This window comes from Sceloporus occidentalis, unplaced genomic scaffold (genome assembly GCF_023333645.1).
Source record: "Sceloporus occidentalis isolate IW3139 unplaced genomic scaffold, rSceOcc1.0.p SCAF_10, whole genome shotgun sequence".
NCBI classification, from domain to species: domain Eukaryota; kingdom Metazoa; phylum Chordata; class Lepidosauria; order Squamata; family Phrynosomatidae; genus Sceloporus; species Sceloporus occidentalis.
In genome coordinates this window covers 36,152,693-36,170,933 of record NW_028316990.1, presented here as the reverse complement: position 1 = coordinate 36,170,933, position 18,241 = coordinate 36,152,693, and the positions used below count along the sequence as shown (strand labels likewise).

General features: G+C 42.6%; 1 protein-coding gene across 2 annotated transcripts in view; it reads right to left on the bottom strand.

Annotated features, from left to right (window-relative positions):
• TTYH3 (tweety family member 3) overlaps positions 1–17,987 on the bottom strand; it is a 58,702-nt gene extending 40,715 nt beyond the window's left edge. The window contains exon 1 of one of the 2 annotated variants that reach the window (XM_089476871.1): positions 17,610–17,987. In XM_089476871.1, coding sequence (XP_089332997.1) covers positions 17,610–17,765 — 156 coding nt within the window. In that variant the 5' untranslated portion in view covers positions 17,766–17,987. The remainder of the gene's footprint in view (positions 1–17,609) is intronic. The other variant, XM_089476872.1, reaches the window with a different exon arrangement.
• Positions 17,988–18,241: the final 254 nt, after the last annotated feature.

The following is an 18,241-nucleotide window of genomic DNA, read 5'->3' as shown; positions in this document are numbered from 1 at the left end:
ATGGACTCTGCAGTTTAGGGAGGAGTAAGTAGCTAGTGCTAAGTAGCTAGTAGGTAGTGCTTCCAAAAGCTAGTAACAGTAATAGGTGTGCCACCACCAAGGAATAGCATAGACAAATGCAACGCCCAACTGGTGTACCCCATTCCAAGTGATTTTTATATTAATTTGTGCTTTTTGTAACATATTACAAGTGCTTTTAATAGAGGAAGACTAAATATAAGTTTATATTATTAACATACTTTTTAAAGATAAAAGTGAGAAACTTTTTTTAATTAAAAAAAATGCTTATAAATACTTTGGTACCAAACACAGAAGCCAAGACGTTTTCACATTATCGTGATTCATATTTCTTTCACAGACTAACCTAGCCTTTTCATTCTCTTAGCCCCAGATAATATCCTGTGGAAATGTTTCCCAAGGAAGCATGATCTAATTGTTGTTTCAATGGCAAAGATATCACTGACTTCAGAGCAGTAAGGAAAAAAACCTTCCTCTTTCTAGGAGATTTTTTTAAATAGCTTTTTGTTCAAGAACATAGATCTTGGCTCTTGCCACTGGCAAACTTGTGCGCCCAAAGGCTGCCTCTTTCAAAAGGTCAAAAGAAAATCCCTTTCAACAAGAGGGATAGAAGTTTATAAAAAAACACCAATGCTATAGGACAAATCTGATGCATCCCGATCGGCCTTATTCTTCGGATGCTACCAGAGCCATTGTTACTTCTCTACAAGGAAAAGGAAGTTCTAAATTTGGGGATCAGATGCAAAGATGCATTTGCTATGGCCTACAGCTTGGACATGAATTTATTCTGCTTATAAAAAGCAGACTATTCTACTTGAAATTCCCAACTACGGATACTCTGCAGGGGAAACTGGGATGTTAAAGTGAACATAGACAGCTGGGGTTCAGCAATTAGAACATGTAAACATGTAGCCCTAGCATTGTTGTTGTTGTGTGCCTTCAAGTGGCTTCCAATGTATGGCAACAGGGCATGAAAAAATAACCACGTATTACAAAGTCCTGTGTCTAGATTGTTGTTGTTGCTAGCCGCCCTCAAGTCAACCTTGACTCATGGTGACCCTGAGGGTGAGACATCTCCAAGACCCCCCTGTCCTCCATCGATCTGCTTCAGTATTGCAGACCCAGACCCATAATCTCCCTAATGGTGTCTAGCCATCTGGCATGCAGTCTTTCTCTCTTTCTCCTACCTCAACTGTTCCCAGCATTACTGTCTTTTCTAATGATTCATGCCTTGGTGTGGCCAAAGTATGACAACAGCAATTTAATCATCTTTGCTTCTGAGAAGAGTTCAGGCGTGATCTGTTCAAGGACCAATTTGTTTGTCTTTCTGGCTGTCCATGGCATCCTCTGCACTCTTCTCCAGCACTACATCTCCAAGGAGTTGGCTTTCCTTTTATCCACTTTCTTCATTGTCCAGCTCTCACATCCATACACAGTGATGGGGAATACCATGGCTTGGATGAGTCTAACTTTAGCGCTTAGTTGTATCTTTTCTAGCTCTTTCATGGCTACCCTTCCCATTCCTAGTCTTCTTCTTGGGATATTAGTGTTTGATCCAAGGTGTGAGAAATCTTTAACCATTTTGATTTCCTCTTTGTCTAGACTGAATTTATGTATGCCCACTTTTGACCAAAGAGTCAACATATAACAGCATCAAAACACTTCGACATACATATAGGAACCAGTTACATTTAAAATGAAACAAAACACAGAGATTGCTCAGGTAACACATTCTGTTCCAGATTGTTTCCATGTCAGATTCACAGTTCTACGGAGTGTGCTCAGGCATAGATAAGACTTTATAGAAGAGTCACCATAAGTTGACAAGCAATTTGAAAGCACAGGCACACACAAGTCTGTTAAGATCTTTGCTGAATTCCCAACAGATCAGCACAGATCAGCATTTTCCACAACCGAAAGTTCAGTTGACAGAGCAGCAAGATCAGGCAGGTGCTGTAATATTATACTACAAACACATGCTTCTCTCCACGTTGTATTGCTCTCCAATTGTAAACTGTGTTTCAGCTGCACTGTAAAGCTGGAGAAAATATTGCTGGTATCCAGCATTTGTTAGTAAGCCTACAGCTGTGTTTCTGGAACCAAGAGGGAATACGACAGCAAGGCAGAGAATGCAGGGGATGGCAAAGAAGAGAAGCAAAAGGGTGCTTCTGTTTAATAGCGACTTCGTTTAATTAACAGACGGCACACGCCGCACAGGATCATTCAAGACTTTCAACAATCACTCCTTTAGATTAACACCTGCTCCCCATTCGGACAAATAACAAAATGTCGTCCTTCTGCCATCCTTCTTACAGCTATGAATCATTCTGTCATGGCTGTCTGCCTTCTTGGGACTGATGCCCTCTCCAAGTGACAGATAAAACTGACAGCTCCAAAGATGAAGGAAATTCTATATACCGCCACAAACTCAAATCAAGCAACTAGAAATCGTGTTGCAGAGATGACAGTCAACACACACTCGCTGGCTGTATATTTTGATAATGCAGTCTTATTAATAACATTTCCCCCCATCATATTTTGCAAAACATATGCAAGTCACATTTGCCATTCGCAAAAACAAAAGCCAGGAACTTCAGGCCAAGTTATTATCAAAATAGGAAAACATTTAGCAAAATTTCACAGATTGTTTTTGTTTCTATCACAGCTGTTTTTGAAATAACTGATGCAATGTATGCTTTTAAGACTCCAAAACTCAATGGAAAAAGGACTATTATGTTGACTTTTTAGCACTATGGTCTGAATCCTATTGGTTAGTCCCAACTAAAATAGACCTATTGCTGACTGAAGAGAAAACAGGCGGATCAAATCTCATTTATTCAATGGTTCTAGAAGAAGAAAACCTGAATATTTATTAGATCTAGGTGAGGAGAGAGCTTTTTGGAATTGCCTTTCCATGATAAAGCTATGAGGTACCATGAATGGACCTATTACAAAAATCACCACTATATCAAGGGTCCAAAACACACTGCAGAAATAATCCAGTTTGAGACTGCTTTAACTGCCTTGGCTCAGTGCTAGGGAATCCTGGGAATTGTAGTTTATTGTGGCACCAGAGCTCTCTGACAGAGGCAACTCAACGTATCACAAAATTGCAGTAAGTGCCTTCGACAGAAGGAGAAGAGAGCACAGCTTCCTCTGGCCATAGTCTGGCCCTGGCTAAGATGGCCTTCCTGGTGTCAAACTGGACTTGCCAAGACAAAAACACTTCCCAAGGAGTCCTTCCTCCGCTCAGAAAGGTATTTTTAGGAATGCAGCTCATGCCTCTCAAAATACTTCATGCTGGCACCACCAGAATATTTAACAGATTGATGCAGGTGCAAAATAATCTGCTGTCTTGACAGAGCAATGCTTCCTCTCTTGATGTGTCAATGGTTCTTAAAAGGAGGTGCAAGACCTATTCAGAGCGAGGCCCTGAGGCAGCACCATTCTGTTTCCAGCTCCAGTTTCAGAGATGATGGCACTTCTTTAATTTTAATGAAGATTGTTTGCCAGGTTTGTTCTACATTTATTTGTCACTGGCTTTCATTCTACTGCTTATTGGTTTAAGCCATTCCGAGTGCCAGTTTCATTGAAAGGTAAGATGAGTAAGCTGAGTACCAGTTTCCCTGAAAGGGAAGAAATGTTATCCCACAATATTACTTTTTAACCAGCCTGGCTATTTAGGTCAATGCATTAGGTTCCTCCCCACCTCAAATGTCAGATTCATTCAAGCTTCCATGCAGCCACTTTCCTTGTCATCTCTTCCTCCACGGTGAGGCAGAACTGCCAGTACATGAAAATAATATGATTTATTACATTTATTTGGGCATTTCTACTGCACCGCTTGACTTTTAAAACCATTGGAGCAGCCGCCACAAGAGAATAAAAATGCATTTGTCACTAGCCGAGTCATCAATAAAACCACTAAAGCATAAGAGGCAGCAAATCAAAGGGTTGTAAAGATCATTAAAGCCTCCAGTAAAATGAACAGGACTTCTCTTGACACCTTAAAGATCCTGGTCTGGATCCAACAGCAGTTGAATTCTGCCACTTTGAACAGGAACGATGTCCTCCTTCCTCCTGCGGCCCTAAAAACCTGCTCTGGAGGGCTGGGAAGCTTTCTGGAATAGGGTTTTGGTGCTACAGGGAACAGGAGGAGGAGGAAAAGTCCTAATTTGGCTAGTGCTGAGAACCAAAATATATTTTTGGACCTTGGCTCCAATATTGGAGATTAAAAATATATTGAAAACTTAGTTGCCTGTGAGTCAGTGAAGCCACAACCTTTTGTTCCAACAATGCACATTAAAAGCGAACTTTTACCACTTCCTTTTAAGAAAAAGCAGCTTAATTACGGCTTGCTTTGCTTCTGTTTCTGTGTGTGCCTTCGAGTCAAAGTACGAGGACCTGATGAATTTCATGGGTTTTTCTTAGGTAAGGGATCCTCAGATGTGGTTTTGCCAGTTCCTTCCTCTGAAACATAGCCTACAGCATGAAAGCAATCACAGCACATTTGGAAGGCTAACCTAAGGGCTCTTCTACCTAAGCATGATAAATTGGTTCTTAATAGGTATATGGTTTCAGCCAGTACACAACCAGCTAGGCCTCCTTTCTTGCTTGGCAAATAGGTTTTCTTTAGTTATCTTTCTTTGTTTTAAAAATGCACACAAAGGTTTCGGTCAGTGCCACATCGATACACAGTGCTGCACACAGAAGAATGCTTCTGAGATGAAAATGGGATGGATTGTATTCAGAATGTAAGCAGTATCGTTCTGAATCAGGCCACAGTCCACATCTTCCAGAAGAAAATCCAACAGGACCTAGGTAGTTGGCTAGTAATCCATAAGTCACAGATGATTCTTTTGCCTCTCTCTTTATCTTAGCTGTAACTAGTATGTAGAGGGATGTTATAGCACCTTTGAACTAACTGAAAGAAAGACGTTGGCAGCATGACCTTTTGTAGACTACTTAAGTCTACCTCCTCAGATAAGTAGAAAGCCAGGACAGACCTATAGCTGTAACTAAGTATTCCCAATTTCCATGTTGAGGAGCAAGAAGAAGATTATTCCCCATCTCTCTGCAACAGAGGAAGGTAGACAAAAACTAGGTTTCTCTTGCCATTTAATGGGATATTTTAAGATAATGAAAGCAGAAACCAGCTCTCTAAAAGGCTTTCCTAAAGAATCTCTGTGCAATGTCACTCCTCACTCCACTTTCTGATTAGAGAACGAAGTGTGGTGAGATATCTATCCCCAAGCCAGCCATTAAAAAGACTGGGAAAATGAATTTTTGCTGTTGCTTCAGCAGACGTTCTTTTGTGGGAGGAAATCCACGCAGGTGTATTGTGGAACAGAAGTCCATTAGAGAAGGAGAGAGGGAGTACTTTACAAACCATTGGTCTCGTATTTCCCATAAGACCTTGAAAAGCTCCATTTCATACTGGCTGGCTGAAAATCAGTCTGCTATTCATCTTATTACTTCAGGTTCTCCATACAATCCTATACATTCAAATCCAGCTGCAAAGACAAATCAAAATCTGGGGAACGCCTTGTCATTCATTCTAGTCACACATCAGAATTGCTCATAACCACAGCTCAGTGTTGATCATGACATATATCTGCAGCCTCATGCACCCTTTAAATCCAAGATAGCAAGGATCTCTCCTTTTTTCAGTCTAAAAATGTTTTCTACTTCTCAAAGCCACGGAGGATTTCAAATGAATGTTGACTGAGCCTGAAAACACAACCACAATTATTTGTACTTCTGGCCCAAATGCTCACTCAAATAACACATTTGCTGTTGATGGTATTAAGTACTAACAGGCAAAATCTAGAAATTTTGGTCCCCAAATTACTCTGGGGTCTGAAGTATGGCTCTTATGGATATATGGACCTGTCTTTAACAGAATCAGATTGCTGGTCCATCTAGTTTGGGACTGACTACAGTGGTCCCTTCACATTTGCTGGGATTAGGGGCAAAGGACCCCTGTGAAAGTGGAAAAACTACTAATAAAACACTACTGGGCTTTTTTAACCTGAGAAAACACCTCTCTGGGAACCTGCAGGCCTTCCAGCACAACTCTATGGTCAACATCAGCCAGAGGTTGACCACAGAATCTCATTAGAGGATGCACAAATGCTGGGAGAGAACATATCAATTAAATCCACAATAATAAAATCTGCAAATATCGAAATACATGTGTGTTTGAGTGACAACAAAACCAAAAGACCTCAACCAGAGGTTTCTCCTGCCTCTGCTGCACCAGATTTTTTAAATGAAGATGTCAGAGACTAGTTTCTTAGCATTTCAGACACACATAATAAGCAACATGGAGTACAGGGAACAACCTCACTGAGTTCGTCTTATTCTTTTGGCAGGCTGTTGTTCATGGTACTCCTGTAAGCAAGCACATCATAAATCACTAAAAGGCATTTTATTCCTATACCTGGAATGAGAAATGTGTGGCCCTATAGATGCTATTGAACTGGAACTCCCAACCGTTCTAGTCAGCATACCCAATGATGAAAAGCACTAGGAGTTGCAGCCCAACAACACCTATTCTCTTGAATTTCATCTTGCACAAGGTTGATAGTGGGCTAAACACCCAGAAATGGTCTTTCCGCTACTTTGAGATTTAACATATAATGCCTGAATTTTCTCCTCCTTCCTTTTAGCACTAGCAGGCAGTCGTAACTAACAGAACATAAACAGAACTTCCGAAATTGGAGGAGGGCACCAGAAAGGTCAGCCGCAAGTAGGGAAAAATGCCCCAGAGCTAGCAAGAGCCTGTGAATGCATTAGAGAAGCTTTTGGAAGAAGGAAGGAGAGAGAGAGCAGACGACAAAGAGGGATTTGACCAGAGAACTTTTTTTTTTTGCACCAAATGATTTAGAAAAATAAGAGCATTATTTTCATATAGCTGTGAGCAAGCAGCTCTCGAAACAGTATTTTCTGTGAAATTAATAAAGAAGAGACTACCATTTCTCACCACTTTTTTTGTCAGAGTTTATTGCGTCTGCCACTTCCTCCATTCATGGACCCAGGAATTGATAGTCTGGGAAGCAAGAGGCTAAACCTTATCAGGAGGAATAAATACAGTAAAGCCAAAACAAGTGTCTTACCTTGTTATTTGCACTCCGGAAGAATGCTCCTGGCACACTATGCACACGAATGCACTCGGCACATCACAGAACAGAGAGGTACACTGGGAGCATATGCCCGTTTCCAAGGCAGGAAAGTACAGCAGGCATAGGGAATAAAACTTTTAATGTTTTAGCCCCATGTTGGGCCTATCCTTAGTAAGAGCATTTGTAATATGCTAAGTTTACACAGTTGACCCTCCACATTTGCGCCTTTGACTTTTGCAGATTTGATTATGCATGGATTTGATTACTGTATATACTCATGTATAAGTCTAGAAATTTGGGTCAAAAAATTGACCCCAAAAACCTGAGTCCATGGGTCAATGTAGGTTCATTGTTTTAAAAAAGGAACCATCCTCTGATGTCGTCTGCCCTAGAAGCACTGAATGACGTCTATTTTCTCATCTATCCAGCCTTTAGCATGGGCACAGACAGTTATTATGCCTGCTGGAATTTTGTATTCTTTGGCCTTGTTTTCCTTATCTTTTACATGCTTTATCAGATGCCCCTACGTTTTACCCTCGACTTACCCATGCGTCATATCAAAATCTACAATTGTGGTCCAAAAACCTACCCTTGACGTATACATGAGGTCAACTTATAGTCCAGTATATATGGTAATATGTTTTCCCTAGGAACCGCTAGATCCTTCAGTGTGACTCTTTGTGATCGACGTCTGCCAAAAGTCATGCTGGAAGACCTAGGGATTCCTAGAGAGAACACTTCCCTAGGCACCTGCAATTATATGGTCAACATCTGGCAGCATCTGGCAGATGTTGACCACAGAGTTGCCCTGGAGGACCTAGAGATTCCTAGAGAGGTGTTTATTTGTGTTTTCCCCACTTTCATGGGGTCCTATGCCCCTAATCCCAGCGAATGTGGAGGGTCCAGTGTACTGACTTCAAAGGAAAAGACAATTTATGTGAGTATAGCAACCTATAAATAAAGAGTAGAAAAATAACAAAACAGCCCCTCAAAAGCAACAAATTTTGTGTATCACGCCCTAAGAGGAATGGTTTGTCACATAAGATTGAAGATGGTCTGTTGTACCAATGAAATCAAATTTCAGCAGTACTTATTGAATGACATAGTAATTGAATGCTACTGGATACACACAGAATATTATACTGGCCTTTTATTAAGAGTGGCTGATCTCTCCCTAATTTCTTTATTTAAAAGGAACATCAAGAAGGCTCTAGAAACATCAGTCCAATCCAAAATGCCATGTGGTTTCTATTCCTCTAGTAAGCGACAGCTGAATCAAACCGGAAGAGAAACGTCATTTCAAGTCAAGAAGCTGCACACAAAGCCTTTCCAATGCACTCATAAAAATGCCATTGAATGCAACCAGACAGAAGTCTCCAAAGTGCTTACTTTGTGCTTTTGCATTCATTGCCCAGCTCCCTACCTTCCCCCTCCCCTCCAGACTCTAAAACGTAACCATTATAGTTTAGTTTGAGTCTCCAAAGACCAGGCAAAAACTGAAAACAGATTTTCACTACAGCGCGGCTTGAATTTCATCAATTCCACCGACTTTTGCAGCCCTTCCTGAAAATTAAAGGAGTGTGCAAGACAGAAAGGGAAAGAGACGCATCGCACTTTTGTTCTGCTTCTGCTAACAAATATCATTAAACGATAACACTTTTCTCAACAACGCGTACCAACGTAATTTTAATAGAGCAAAACAGTAACGTTTATACTCTAGTATCAAACAAATACTAAGGCTGCTGTTTGACACCACTTTAACTGTCATGGCTCCATCCTATGGACTCCTGGGTTTGTTGTGGCACCAGAGCTGTCTGATACAGAAGGCTAAGTATCTATCAAAACTACATATCAACACAACACAAAGATTAAATCAAGGACGATAAAACAGTATGTATATATGTGATGTGCTGAACCAGATGCTAACTGGACAGCATAGACATTACTATGCCTTATAGATTAATTTATTTTTAGTTTGCTGGTAAGAAACAGATCGGTTGAGAAGCTACTGTCAGAAACACTGGCCTCCAGCGAACGTTATCAGAAACACTGGCCTCCTCCTTATCCTCCGAGTTTATGATTCACTATTAAGTAAGAAGACTTGCTGCATGACTCATAGATAAAGCCCAGGGGAGGAAATATTAAGAAATGGACTTTCCTATCTGGAGGTAAATGCTTCTGTATCAGAGTGATTCATACTGCAAGGAAGAAAAGGCAGGAGGAGACAACAGAACATGACAGAACATGGTACAGGGCATGAACATACAAAAGGACAGTAGGTTGGATTGGATTGCTGGGGCAATTATTATTAGTAGTAGTATCCGCAAAGCTGCGCTCACAAGTGTTTCTGCCAGAGACCCTATAAAGCAAACTGGTTCAACTGGGAATTAAACCTGAGACTTTGGTCCAAAACACATTGCAGAAATAATCCCGTTTGAGACTGCTGTTAATGTGCATGTAAAGAGTGCCCAATAATGTACTGTATGCATTTGAGTTCATGATACAAGAGTCTTATACTAGTAGGAATACAAAGGTGATTTCAGAGGTTGCTACCTGGAATCCACCATCAAGAACAAAATCCAAAAGGTGTTTGACATCCAAAGCCATGTCCTCTGACAACACACTGGCTGACTTTTGTGTACATTTGTCTCTGAGTGAACAAGAGCTCAGGAAAAGATCATAGGAAGCCAAACAGGGGAATGAAGAATTGTGCAAACAAGCAAACTAAGCCAAGGCACTGCTGCTGTTGACATGTAGAGCTTTATACAGCTTGGGCCCAGGGGAAACAGGACTTCATACTATAATATGAAAGGTCAATCCACAATCACTAAGAGACCGCCACACTGCAGAAATAAAACAGTTTGATGCCATTTTAACTGTCACAACTCCATCCTGTGGAATCCTGGGATTGGTAGCTTACTGAGATCTTCAGCCTGGTCTGTCAGAGCTCTGGTGCCACATCAAACTGCAAATCCCAAAATTCTGTAGGATGGAGCCACTAAAGTGGTGTCAAACTGCACTATTTCTACAGTGTGGATAGACTCTTAAGTCATTAGTTGCCAGTTTTATGTTTACAGTTGGCCCTCCACATTTGCGGTGTTGACTTCTGCGGATTTGATTATTTGAGGTTTTGGTTGATCTGTTCTCTCTAGGAATATCTAGGTCCTCCAGTGCAAGTCTGCTGGAAATTGACCACTGAGTTGTGCTGGAGAACCTACAAGTTCTTAGAGAAAACACTTCTCTAGGCATTTGTAGGTCCTCCAGCATGATTCTGTGATCAACCCCTGGCAGATGTTGACCACAGAGTTGCACTGGAAGACCTGGGATTCCTAGAGAGATGTTATCTCAGGTAAAAGCAATAGTGTTTTTTAGTCCTCTAAGTATTTTAGACTTCGAATCCCAGAAGCCCCAGGCAACTTGCCCATAGTCAGGAATATTGGGAACTGAAGTCCAAAACATCTGGAGACCAAAGTATGGGAATCACTGTCCTAGATGCTTGGAAGTACACAACAGCCTCTAATGCCTGCAGACAAATGAAAGCAACATGTAGTCACCACCGAGAAACTGGAAGAAGAGAATACAGTGCAGTCATTTTATGAAGAGTGAACTACTGGTTCAGTGTGTATATACACACACCAAGAACACAGTTTCAGGATTTCCTCAAAACACAGGAAGGACACTTATCTCAAAACAGCAGAATGAAAGCAACATAAAGCCAATCGCGCTGTGCAAAAGCTTCAAGGGATCTGAACATCATCTGCTCCCTTCCAGCACAGCTTAGCAATTTAGCTGATCACTGGAGATACCAGATACTTATGGCAGTATCTAGCTAGCAATCATATTTTTACAGATGACAGCTGAACTAATTTAGTAACTATAAACATTTACACACTCACTCACTCACACCACACACACACGACTCTAAATGTTAAACAATGCATTCTAGAATACAGTTTGTTGTTGTTGTTGTTGTGCTGTTTTTGACTTATGGCGGCCCTACAGAAAAGCTATCCTAGGGTTTTATTGGCGGATTTCTTCAGAGTGAGTTTGTCATTGCCATCCTCTGAGGCTGAAAGAGTGTGACTTACCCTAAATGCACCAGAACCTGTCTGGTCTTGGAAACTAAGAAGGGCTAGGCCTAGTTAGTATTTGGCTATGAATCTCAGGTACTGTAGGCTATGTTTCAGGGGAAGGAACTGGCAAAACCACCTCTGATTATTCCTTGCCCAAGAAAACCCTATGAAACCCATGGGGTTGCCATAAGTTCAGAAGCGACTTGAAGGCACATACACACACATGTCATCATCATGATGTTTTGGGACATTCTGATAGAAGGCAAGAACCATCTTTCTTAAAGAGGGCAGCCCCAGTTAAGCACCAGCAACTTAATAAGCCTTTAATATACTTTTAAACTCTCCAGCATCCAGTCCCAATCGCAGGTTAATTGAGGAGAATGCAGATATTATTAACTCTCCTATGTAGAGATGTACTGCCTTCGCTGAGGATGCCTGTGTTGTCAAGTGACGGTTCTGTGATGCTGTTGTCTACGGCTTTTAGGCCACTGTAGGATATAGAAAAGGAACAAGGAGGTAAATCCAAAGAAAGTAAATGGCATCCAAATGCATCCAGAAGAAGAGTTCCTCAGAGAATTCGCATAACTGTATCTGAAAAACTAGTCCCCAGGTTCTTAGAAAACCATCTCAATAACGGAAATATCTCTCTGGTCCAAAACCCACTGCAGAAATAATCCAGTCTGAGACCACTTTAACTGCCTAGATTCAGTGCTAGGGAATCCTGGGAATTGTACCTTGTCCACGGATTTTGTATCCATGGATTCAAGCATCCACAGCCTGAAAACATTAAAAAAATCCAAATAGCAAGCCTTGATTTTCTATTTTATATAAGGCAAACTATTTTACTACACCACTGTATTAAATGGGACTTGAGCATCCACGGATTTTGTTATCCACGGAGGGGCCCTGGAACTAAGCCCCAGCGTATTAACATGGACCTATTGTAGTTTGTTGTGGCACCAGAGCTCTCTGACAGAGAAGGCTCAATGCCTCACAAAACTACAGCTCCCAGGATTCCCTAGCAGTGAGGCAGGGCAGTTAAAGTAGCCCCAAACTGGCTTATTTCTGCAGCGTGTTTGGGACCCAAGTCAAACAAACCCTATCACTATGTTTATTAATCCAAGTAGCTATGAAAGTCTGCAACTACTCACAGAATGTGAATGCGACTTCACTGTCACAAGCCCCGTCTCTGCCTTACCTTAAGTTATCCTCCTTACCTTGATTCATCCTCGCACTCCCTCACCTGACTCCTGTGCAGCTGTCGGTCACAATTACTTCAACAAGGTCTTAAGAAAAGAACGGAGAGGAGCCTGCGCTTTCTGTGTGCAACTGAATGACTCACTTCTTTGCACACCAACAGAGAAATTACACTGTGATTTATGCAGTATTTTACATACATCACATCTTTAATCTTCATAATCTGTCAGATTAATTGCTTCCTTTCCCTTCAAAGCAGCCCACTGTCAGGTGCATGCTTTACAAGACAGTGCAAACAGACAAACACAAAGTTGTTGTCTGGAAAACAGCCTAGCAAAACAAGTTTGACAACATGAAGGAAAGTCCACTGTATTTCCAAGCATGGTTGTGCAAAATGGTGTTTTATACGCTTAAAGACTGTTGCAAAACAAAACAGCAGCAGTCACAGCACCAGCCTCACTAAAATAAAATGACAGCCAGGAAGAAGAGAACAAAGGTAAACGGTGGCTGCATACATTTCAGGGACAGAGCAAATCAATCTAAGAGCAGAGATTTCAGGTTCATGGATGGAAAAGTGCAGTCCCTGGTAAATCCATCATAAAGAGCTGTAACATGTTAAACTATCTCCTAATGAAAACAGTATACACCTGGCTGCTCTTGGGAACGGCAACAGATTTCTATTGATCTTGAATAACAACAACAACAACTGATCAAGACCAAATAATGACAGGATTACTGGACTTGTTAGATGTTCCGCTGGCCCGACTTTAGGAAACCCTTGTGATCTGCCACATGCACACTTGCATCCAAAACACACTGCAGAAACAATCCAGTTTGAGACTGCTTTGACTCAATGCTAGGAAATTCTGGGAACTGTAGGTTTATGAGACATTCATCTTTCTTTGAAAGAGAGCTCTGGTGTCATAATGAACTACAATTCCCAGGATTCCCTAGCACTGAGCAGGGCAGTTAAAGCAGTCTCAAACAGGATTATTTCTGCAGTGGGTTTTGCTCCTATGAAAGCTTGATCAACACTACAGTCAGAAGCAAAGGGTGGAAGACCAACAAAGAAAAACCCATTCTGGTACAGATTGACACTGAACCTGAAAGGAGGGAGGGAGAATTGAAGGCGAAAGGCCTAAGTAAAGATGGAGAGAAAATGGACGCTGCATAATTATGATGCTCGCTTCTGTCTCTGAGGGGGAAGCAGGCTTTATGGGGAGGGTTCCCTCCGACATTCACACAAATCCCTTTTTTATGACGGTGACGTAACTGGAAAAAGTAGCACTCTCTCAAGTCTCCCCCACTTCTCTGCAGGAACCTCAATACAGTGAGACATTTGCCAGAAGGGAAGGAGCCCTCTTTGCAGCCCCAAATCCTTGGAAGGAGGGTAATAAAATAGATCCTAGCCCACATCTTGTCTTGGATGTTTGGAGTGAGCATAGTTTTTGTGGTGTGCAATAAAAGGAAATAGAGGAGATTACTTATGAAAGGAGTAAATAAAACCAGCCTTGGATTGCTGCTAGAGTAGGGAAGATGGTGTCCTGGGGAAGGACTGGACCTGGAGAGGAAACATGAGAAAATAAATGAGGAAAACATGTGGGGAATTAATAAAAGAGATTGTTTCAGTCTATCCTCAACCTAGAACTCCAAAACCTCAATTTTTGCATCCAGTAGAAGCCATGTTTATAATGCACCAATAGTAGGGAAGCTGTTTCCACAAACAAACCTCCTTGCATATACAGACCTCAAAACAGGTCAAGGAAAGAAATCCAGCTCTCCAATATGGTCTTTTTCTACATTCAGGGTTCAATTGGTTTGCAATGACTATCCAAGCATGTAAATCCTGGTTTACAGCAATACAGTGGCTGAAAAAAACCTTTACTCCCTTCTGACAACAGGACTTGAAGAAAGGAAAGGGACAGAAAAGTGGAGAGCAAAGGGGAAAGACCATAATAAATACAAAAATGGAGAACTGGAAAGGAAGGGAGAGGGGTTTATATGAAGCAAAGGGGAGGAATTAAGAGGCTAGGCTAAAACTCCTATATAAAAAACAAGTTTTGTAATGGGCAACGAAAGGTAAAAGGACCCCTCTCTCATTTCTGAGTGTTGAAATAAGTCACTCTTTTCATTCAAACATGAAACAGAGGAATATATGGAAGAAGCACAAGCAATTACAGAGATAGGAAAAGAGGTATGGATGCAAGACATCAATATGTTGATCAGGGAAGCGGGGATTTGCATTAAAATACAAGGTGCTGATGGAGGGAATATAGGAAGATAACTATAAAGGTGGAATATTAAAATGCACAAATGTCTTAAAGGCACTGAATCCTGTCCAATCTTGGAAGCTATGCAGCGTCCTTGTTAGTACTTGGATGGGAGACCATAAGGTATTGTAGGCTAAAATCTGATGAAATGCATGGGGTCTCCATAAATCAACTTGAAGGCACACAGACGCAATATTAAAAAACGCTCTCTGCCTGGATTACTTTTAGGAATGGAGATTGTAACTGCATCGATGAAAAGGGAACAGGGAGGCAGTGTAGGGTTGAATGAGGATAAACAAGCTCTTGGGGGAGGGAGAACCTCATAGAAAATTAGAGGTGGAATGGACATTGAAAATCAAAGATGGCAATGACTAGGGAGAAGGGGAGGAATGAGGGGAGTTCTAAGGCTGGCAATGGAGGTGAATTCAGGGAGATGTCAAGAGGGAGATAGGGGTGGATGGAAAGTGGAAGGGAGGGAAGAAGATCACACATTAAAAACAAGCCAGTTCCTTTCAAGAAAGATCTGCATTAGGCTCATATCTCCATTTTTGGGGGAACCAACCAAAAGAGCATCTGGGCACCAAAACGTGCCCAATATATCCCCTTACATGGGGATTCCTGCATTCACAGGCATGTAGTTCCTTTATGGGGGCCAGCCAAGAGGATACAACAACCCTTATGTTCCACATCGATGGGAATTCCTGGATTCTAGTACGGTGTAATGGTTTGGGTGTTGGACTCGCACCAAGGTTGGATTCCTAGCTGGGCAAGTCACACTCTCTCAGCCTCAGAGGAAGGCAATGGCAAGCCCCCCATAAACAAACACTGCCATGAAAACCTCATGATAGGTTCACCTTCGGGTCGCCATAAGTCAGAAGTGAACTGAAAGCACAACAACAACAACAACAACAACAATGTCTTTATCGAAGTCAACCAAAATAGGCCACATTCAGCTTAGATAGGGACTCCTGGATTCATAGGAAGATAATGCCTTAATGGAAGCTAAGCAAAATGCATTGGATCTTGTATTCCTTTTAGACAGGGATACCTGATCTTCCCGAAAGGTAATACTTTTATTTAGCCCCAAATAACCTAAAGGCACCAGATCCTGTCTGATCTTGGAAGCTAAGCAGGGTCTGCCTTGGTTAATACTTGGATAGGAGACTGCCAACGAATACCAGGCACTGCAGGCTACATTTCAGAGGAAAGAACTGGCAAAACCAGCTCTCATTATTCCTTGCCTAAGAAAACCCTGTGAAATTCACTCTGACTATTCCTCTTAGATGGGAATGGCTGGGTTCCTTTGAAATGGGAATGACTTCATTCCTGGGAGAGTGATGCCTCTATGGAGGCCATCCAAATGGACACAGAATCTTATCTATTCCTCTTAGATGGTTGAATTCCTGGGAAGGTAATAATTCCTATATGGAGGCCAACCCAAAAGGCCGTGAATCTTAGCTATTCCTCTTATATGGTAATGGCTGAATTCCTGGGAAGGCAATGCCTTTGTAGAAACCAACATTATGGCTTCCTCTTAGAGGGCTGGATTCCTGGGAAGGCCATTCTTGTATGGAGGCCAACCAAAAAGGTACTGAATCTTATCTATTCCTCTTTGATGGCTGGATCCCTGAGAAGGCAAATGTTTGTACAGAGCCCAACCAACCAAAAGGGTACAGAATCTTATCTTCGATAGATATGGATGAATTCCTGGGGAAATAATGCTTGTATGGAGGCCAACCAAAAAGGTACATGACCTTATCTATTCTTCTTAGATGGCTGAATTCCTGGGGAGGCAATGCATGTATGAAGACCAGCCAAAGGGGTACAGAAATGGGCATGGAGACCTCCACAGAAGCATCACCTTCCCAGGAATTCATCCGTCCTCATCTTTCTATTTCTTTGTCCTCCATACAGGCAATATTACCTTCCCATGAATCCAGCCACACAAGAGGACTATGTAAGATGATGTGCCTTTCTTGCTTGGCCTCCATACATACATTACCTTCCCAGGAACTAAGAGAACATATAGGATTCTGTGCCCTTTTGCTTGAGCCCCATAAAGGCATTCCCTTCCCAGCAATCCATCCATCCCCATCTCAAGAGGGATAGAGAAGATCCTCTCCCTTTCTTCCTTGGCCTCCAGACCCTTCCAAGGAACCCAGCCTTCCAAGGGATCCTCTGCCTTTTGGGGGTTGGCTTCCTTATGGGCATCATCATCATCATCATCATCACCACCTTCCCTGGGATCCAGCCACATAAAGCAGAAGTGTATAGGATTCTGTAGCCTTTTGGCTGGGCTCCATAAAGGAATTATCTTCCTAGGAACACAACCATTTAACACACACACACACATATATATATGATTCTCCACCTTTTTTCCTTGGTCTCCATATAGGCATCACCTTCCCAGTAATCCAGCCATCAAAGGGATATAGATAGATAGATGATAGATAGATAGACAGACAGACAGATATAAGATTCTCTACCTTTTTGGCACCATTACCTTCCTAGGAATCCGGCCATATAAGTAGAATATATAGGATCCTGTGCCTTTTCCCTTGGCTTCCATATAGGCATCCCCTTCCCAGGAATGCAGCCACCAAAGGGACATATGTGTGTGTGTGTGTGTGTGTGTGTATATATATATATATATATAGATATATATGATTCTCTACCCTTTTGGCATCATTATGGGCACCATTACCTTCCCTGGGATCCAGCCATATAAGAGGAATATATAGGATCCTGTGCCTTTTCCCTTGGCCTCCATACAGGCATCCCCTTCCCAGGCATGCAGCCATCAAAGGGACATATCTATCTATCTATCTATCTATCTATCTATCTGCTTCTCTCCCGCTCTCCCCTTCCCTTCCCAATGCAAGGGGACTCATCTGGCCTCCAAGGCCCGGTCTTCCCGGCCTCCTCACCTGCTGGTAGCTGGTGTCTTGGGGCCTGAACTGGTCGTCGACAGCCTCCCATCGGAGGTCGAAGTGGGGCAGGCGGTGGAGGAGGCTGACCCACCAGGGAGGGGAGTAGCTCAGCCCCGAAGAGGGACCCGGCGCCGACGACGACGACGAAGCCATCCGAGCCGCCCTGCTTCTGCTTCTCCTTCTGCTCCTCCTCCTCCTCCTTCAGCCGGCCTTCCCAGGGAAGCGGCCCCTGCTGCGGGGCGGCCTCCTTCTCCTGCTCCTGCTCCCGGGAAGCATGGCCCGCCGAAGAAGCCCCTTCCTCCCTGCCTTCCTCCCGCCGCCCACCGGCTCCCGCTCTCTTTGTTCGCCTTCTTCGCCTCCGCCTCCTCTTCGGCTCAATGGCGCCGCCCAGCTCCCGCTCTCTCTCTCTCTCTCTCTCTCTCTCTCAGGGAAAGGGAGGAGGGTTCTTCAGGGCTTCAGGCCTAGTCTGCAGGAGGCTTATGGACACACACACACAACACACACAACACACACAGCCTCAGCCTCAAGCAACACACTGCATTGTGGTGGCTTCCACACCATTGTGAGAGTGACACACTCCTTAGCTTCCCTCCTGGCAGCTGAGGGGAACAGATTGTTTCACTGACACA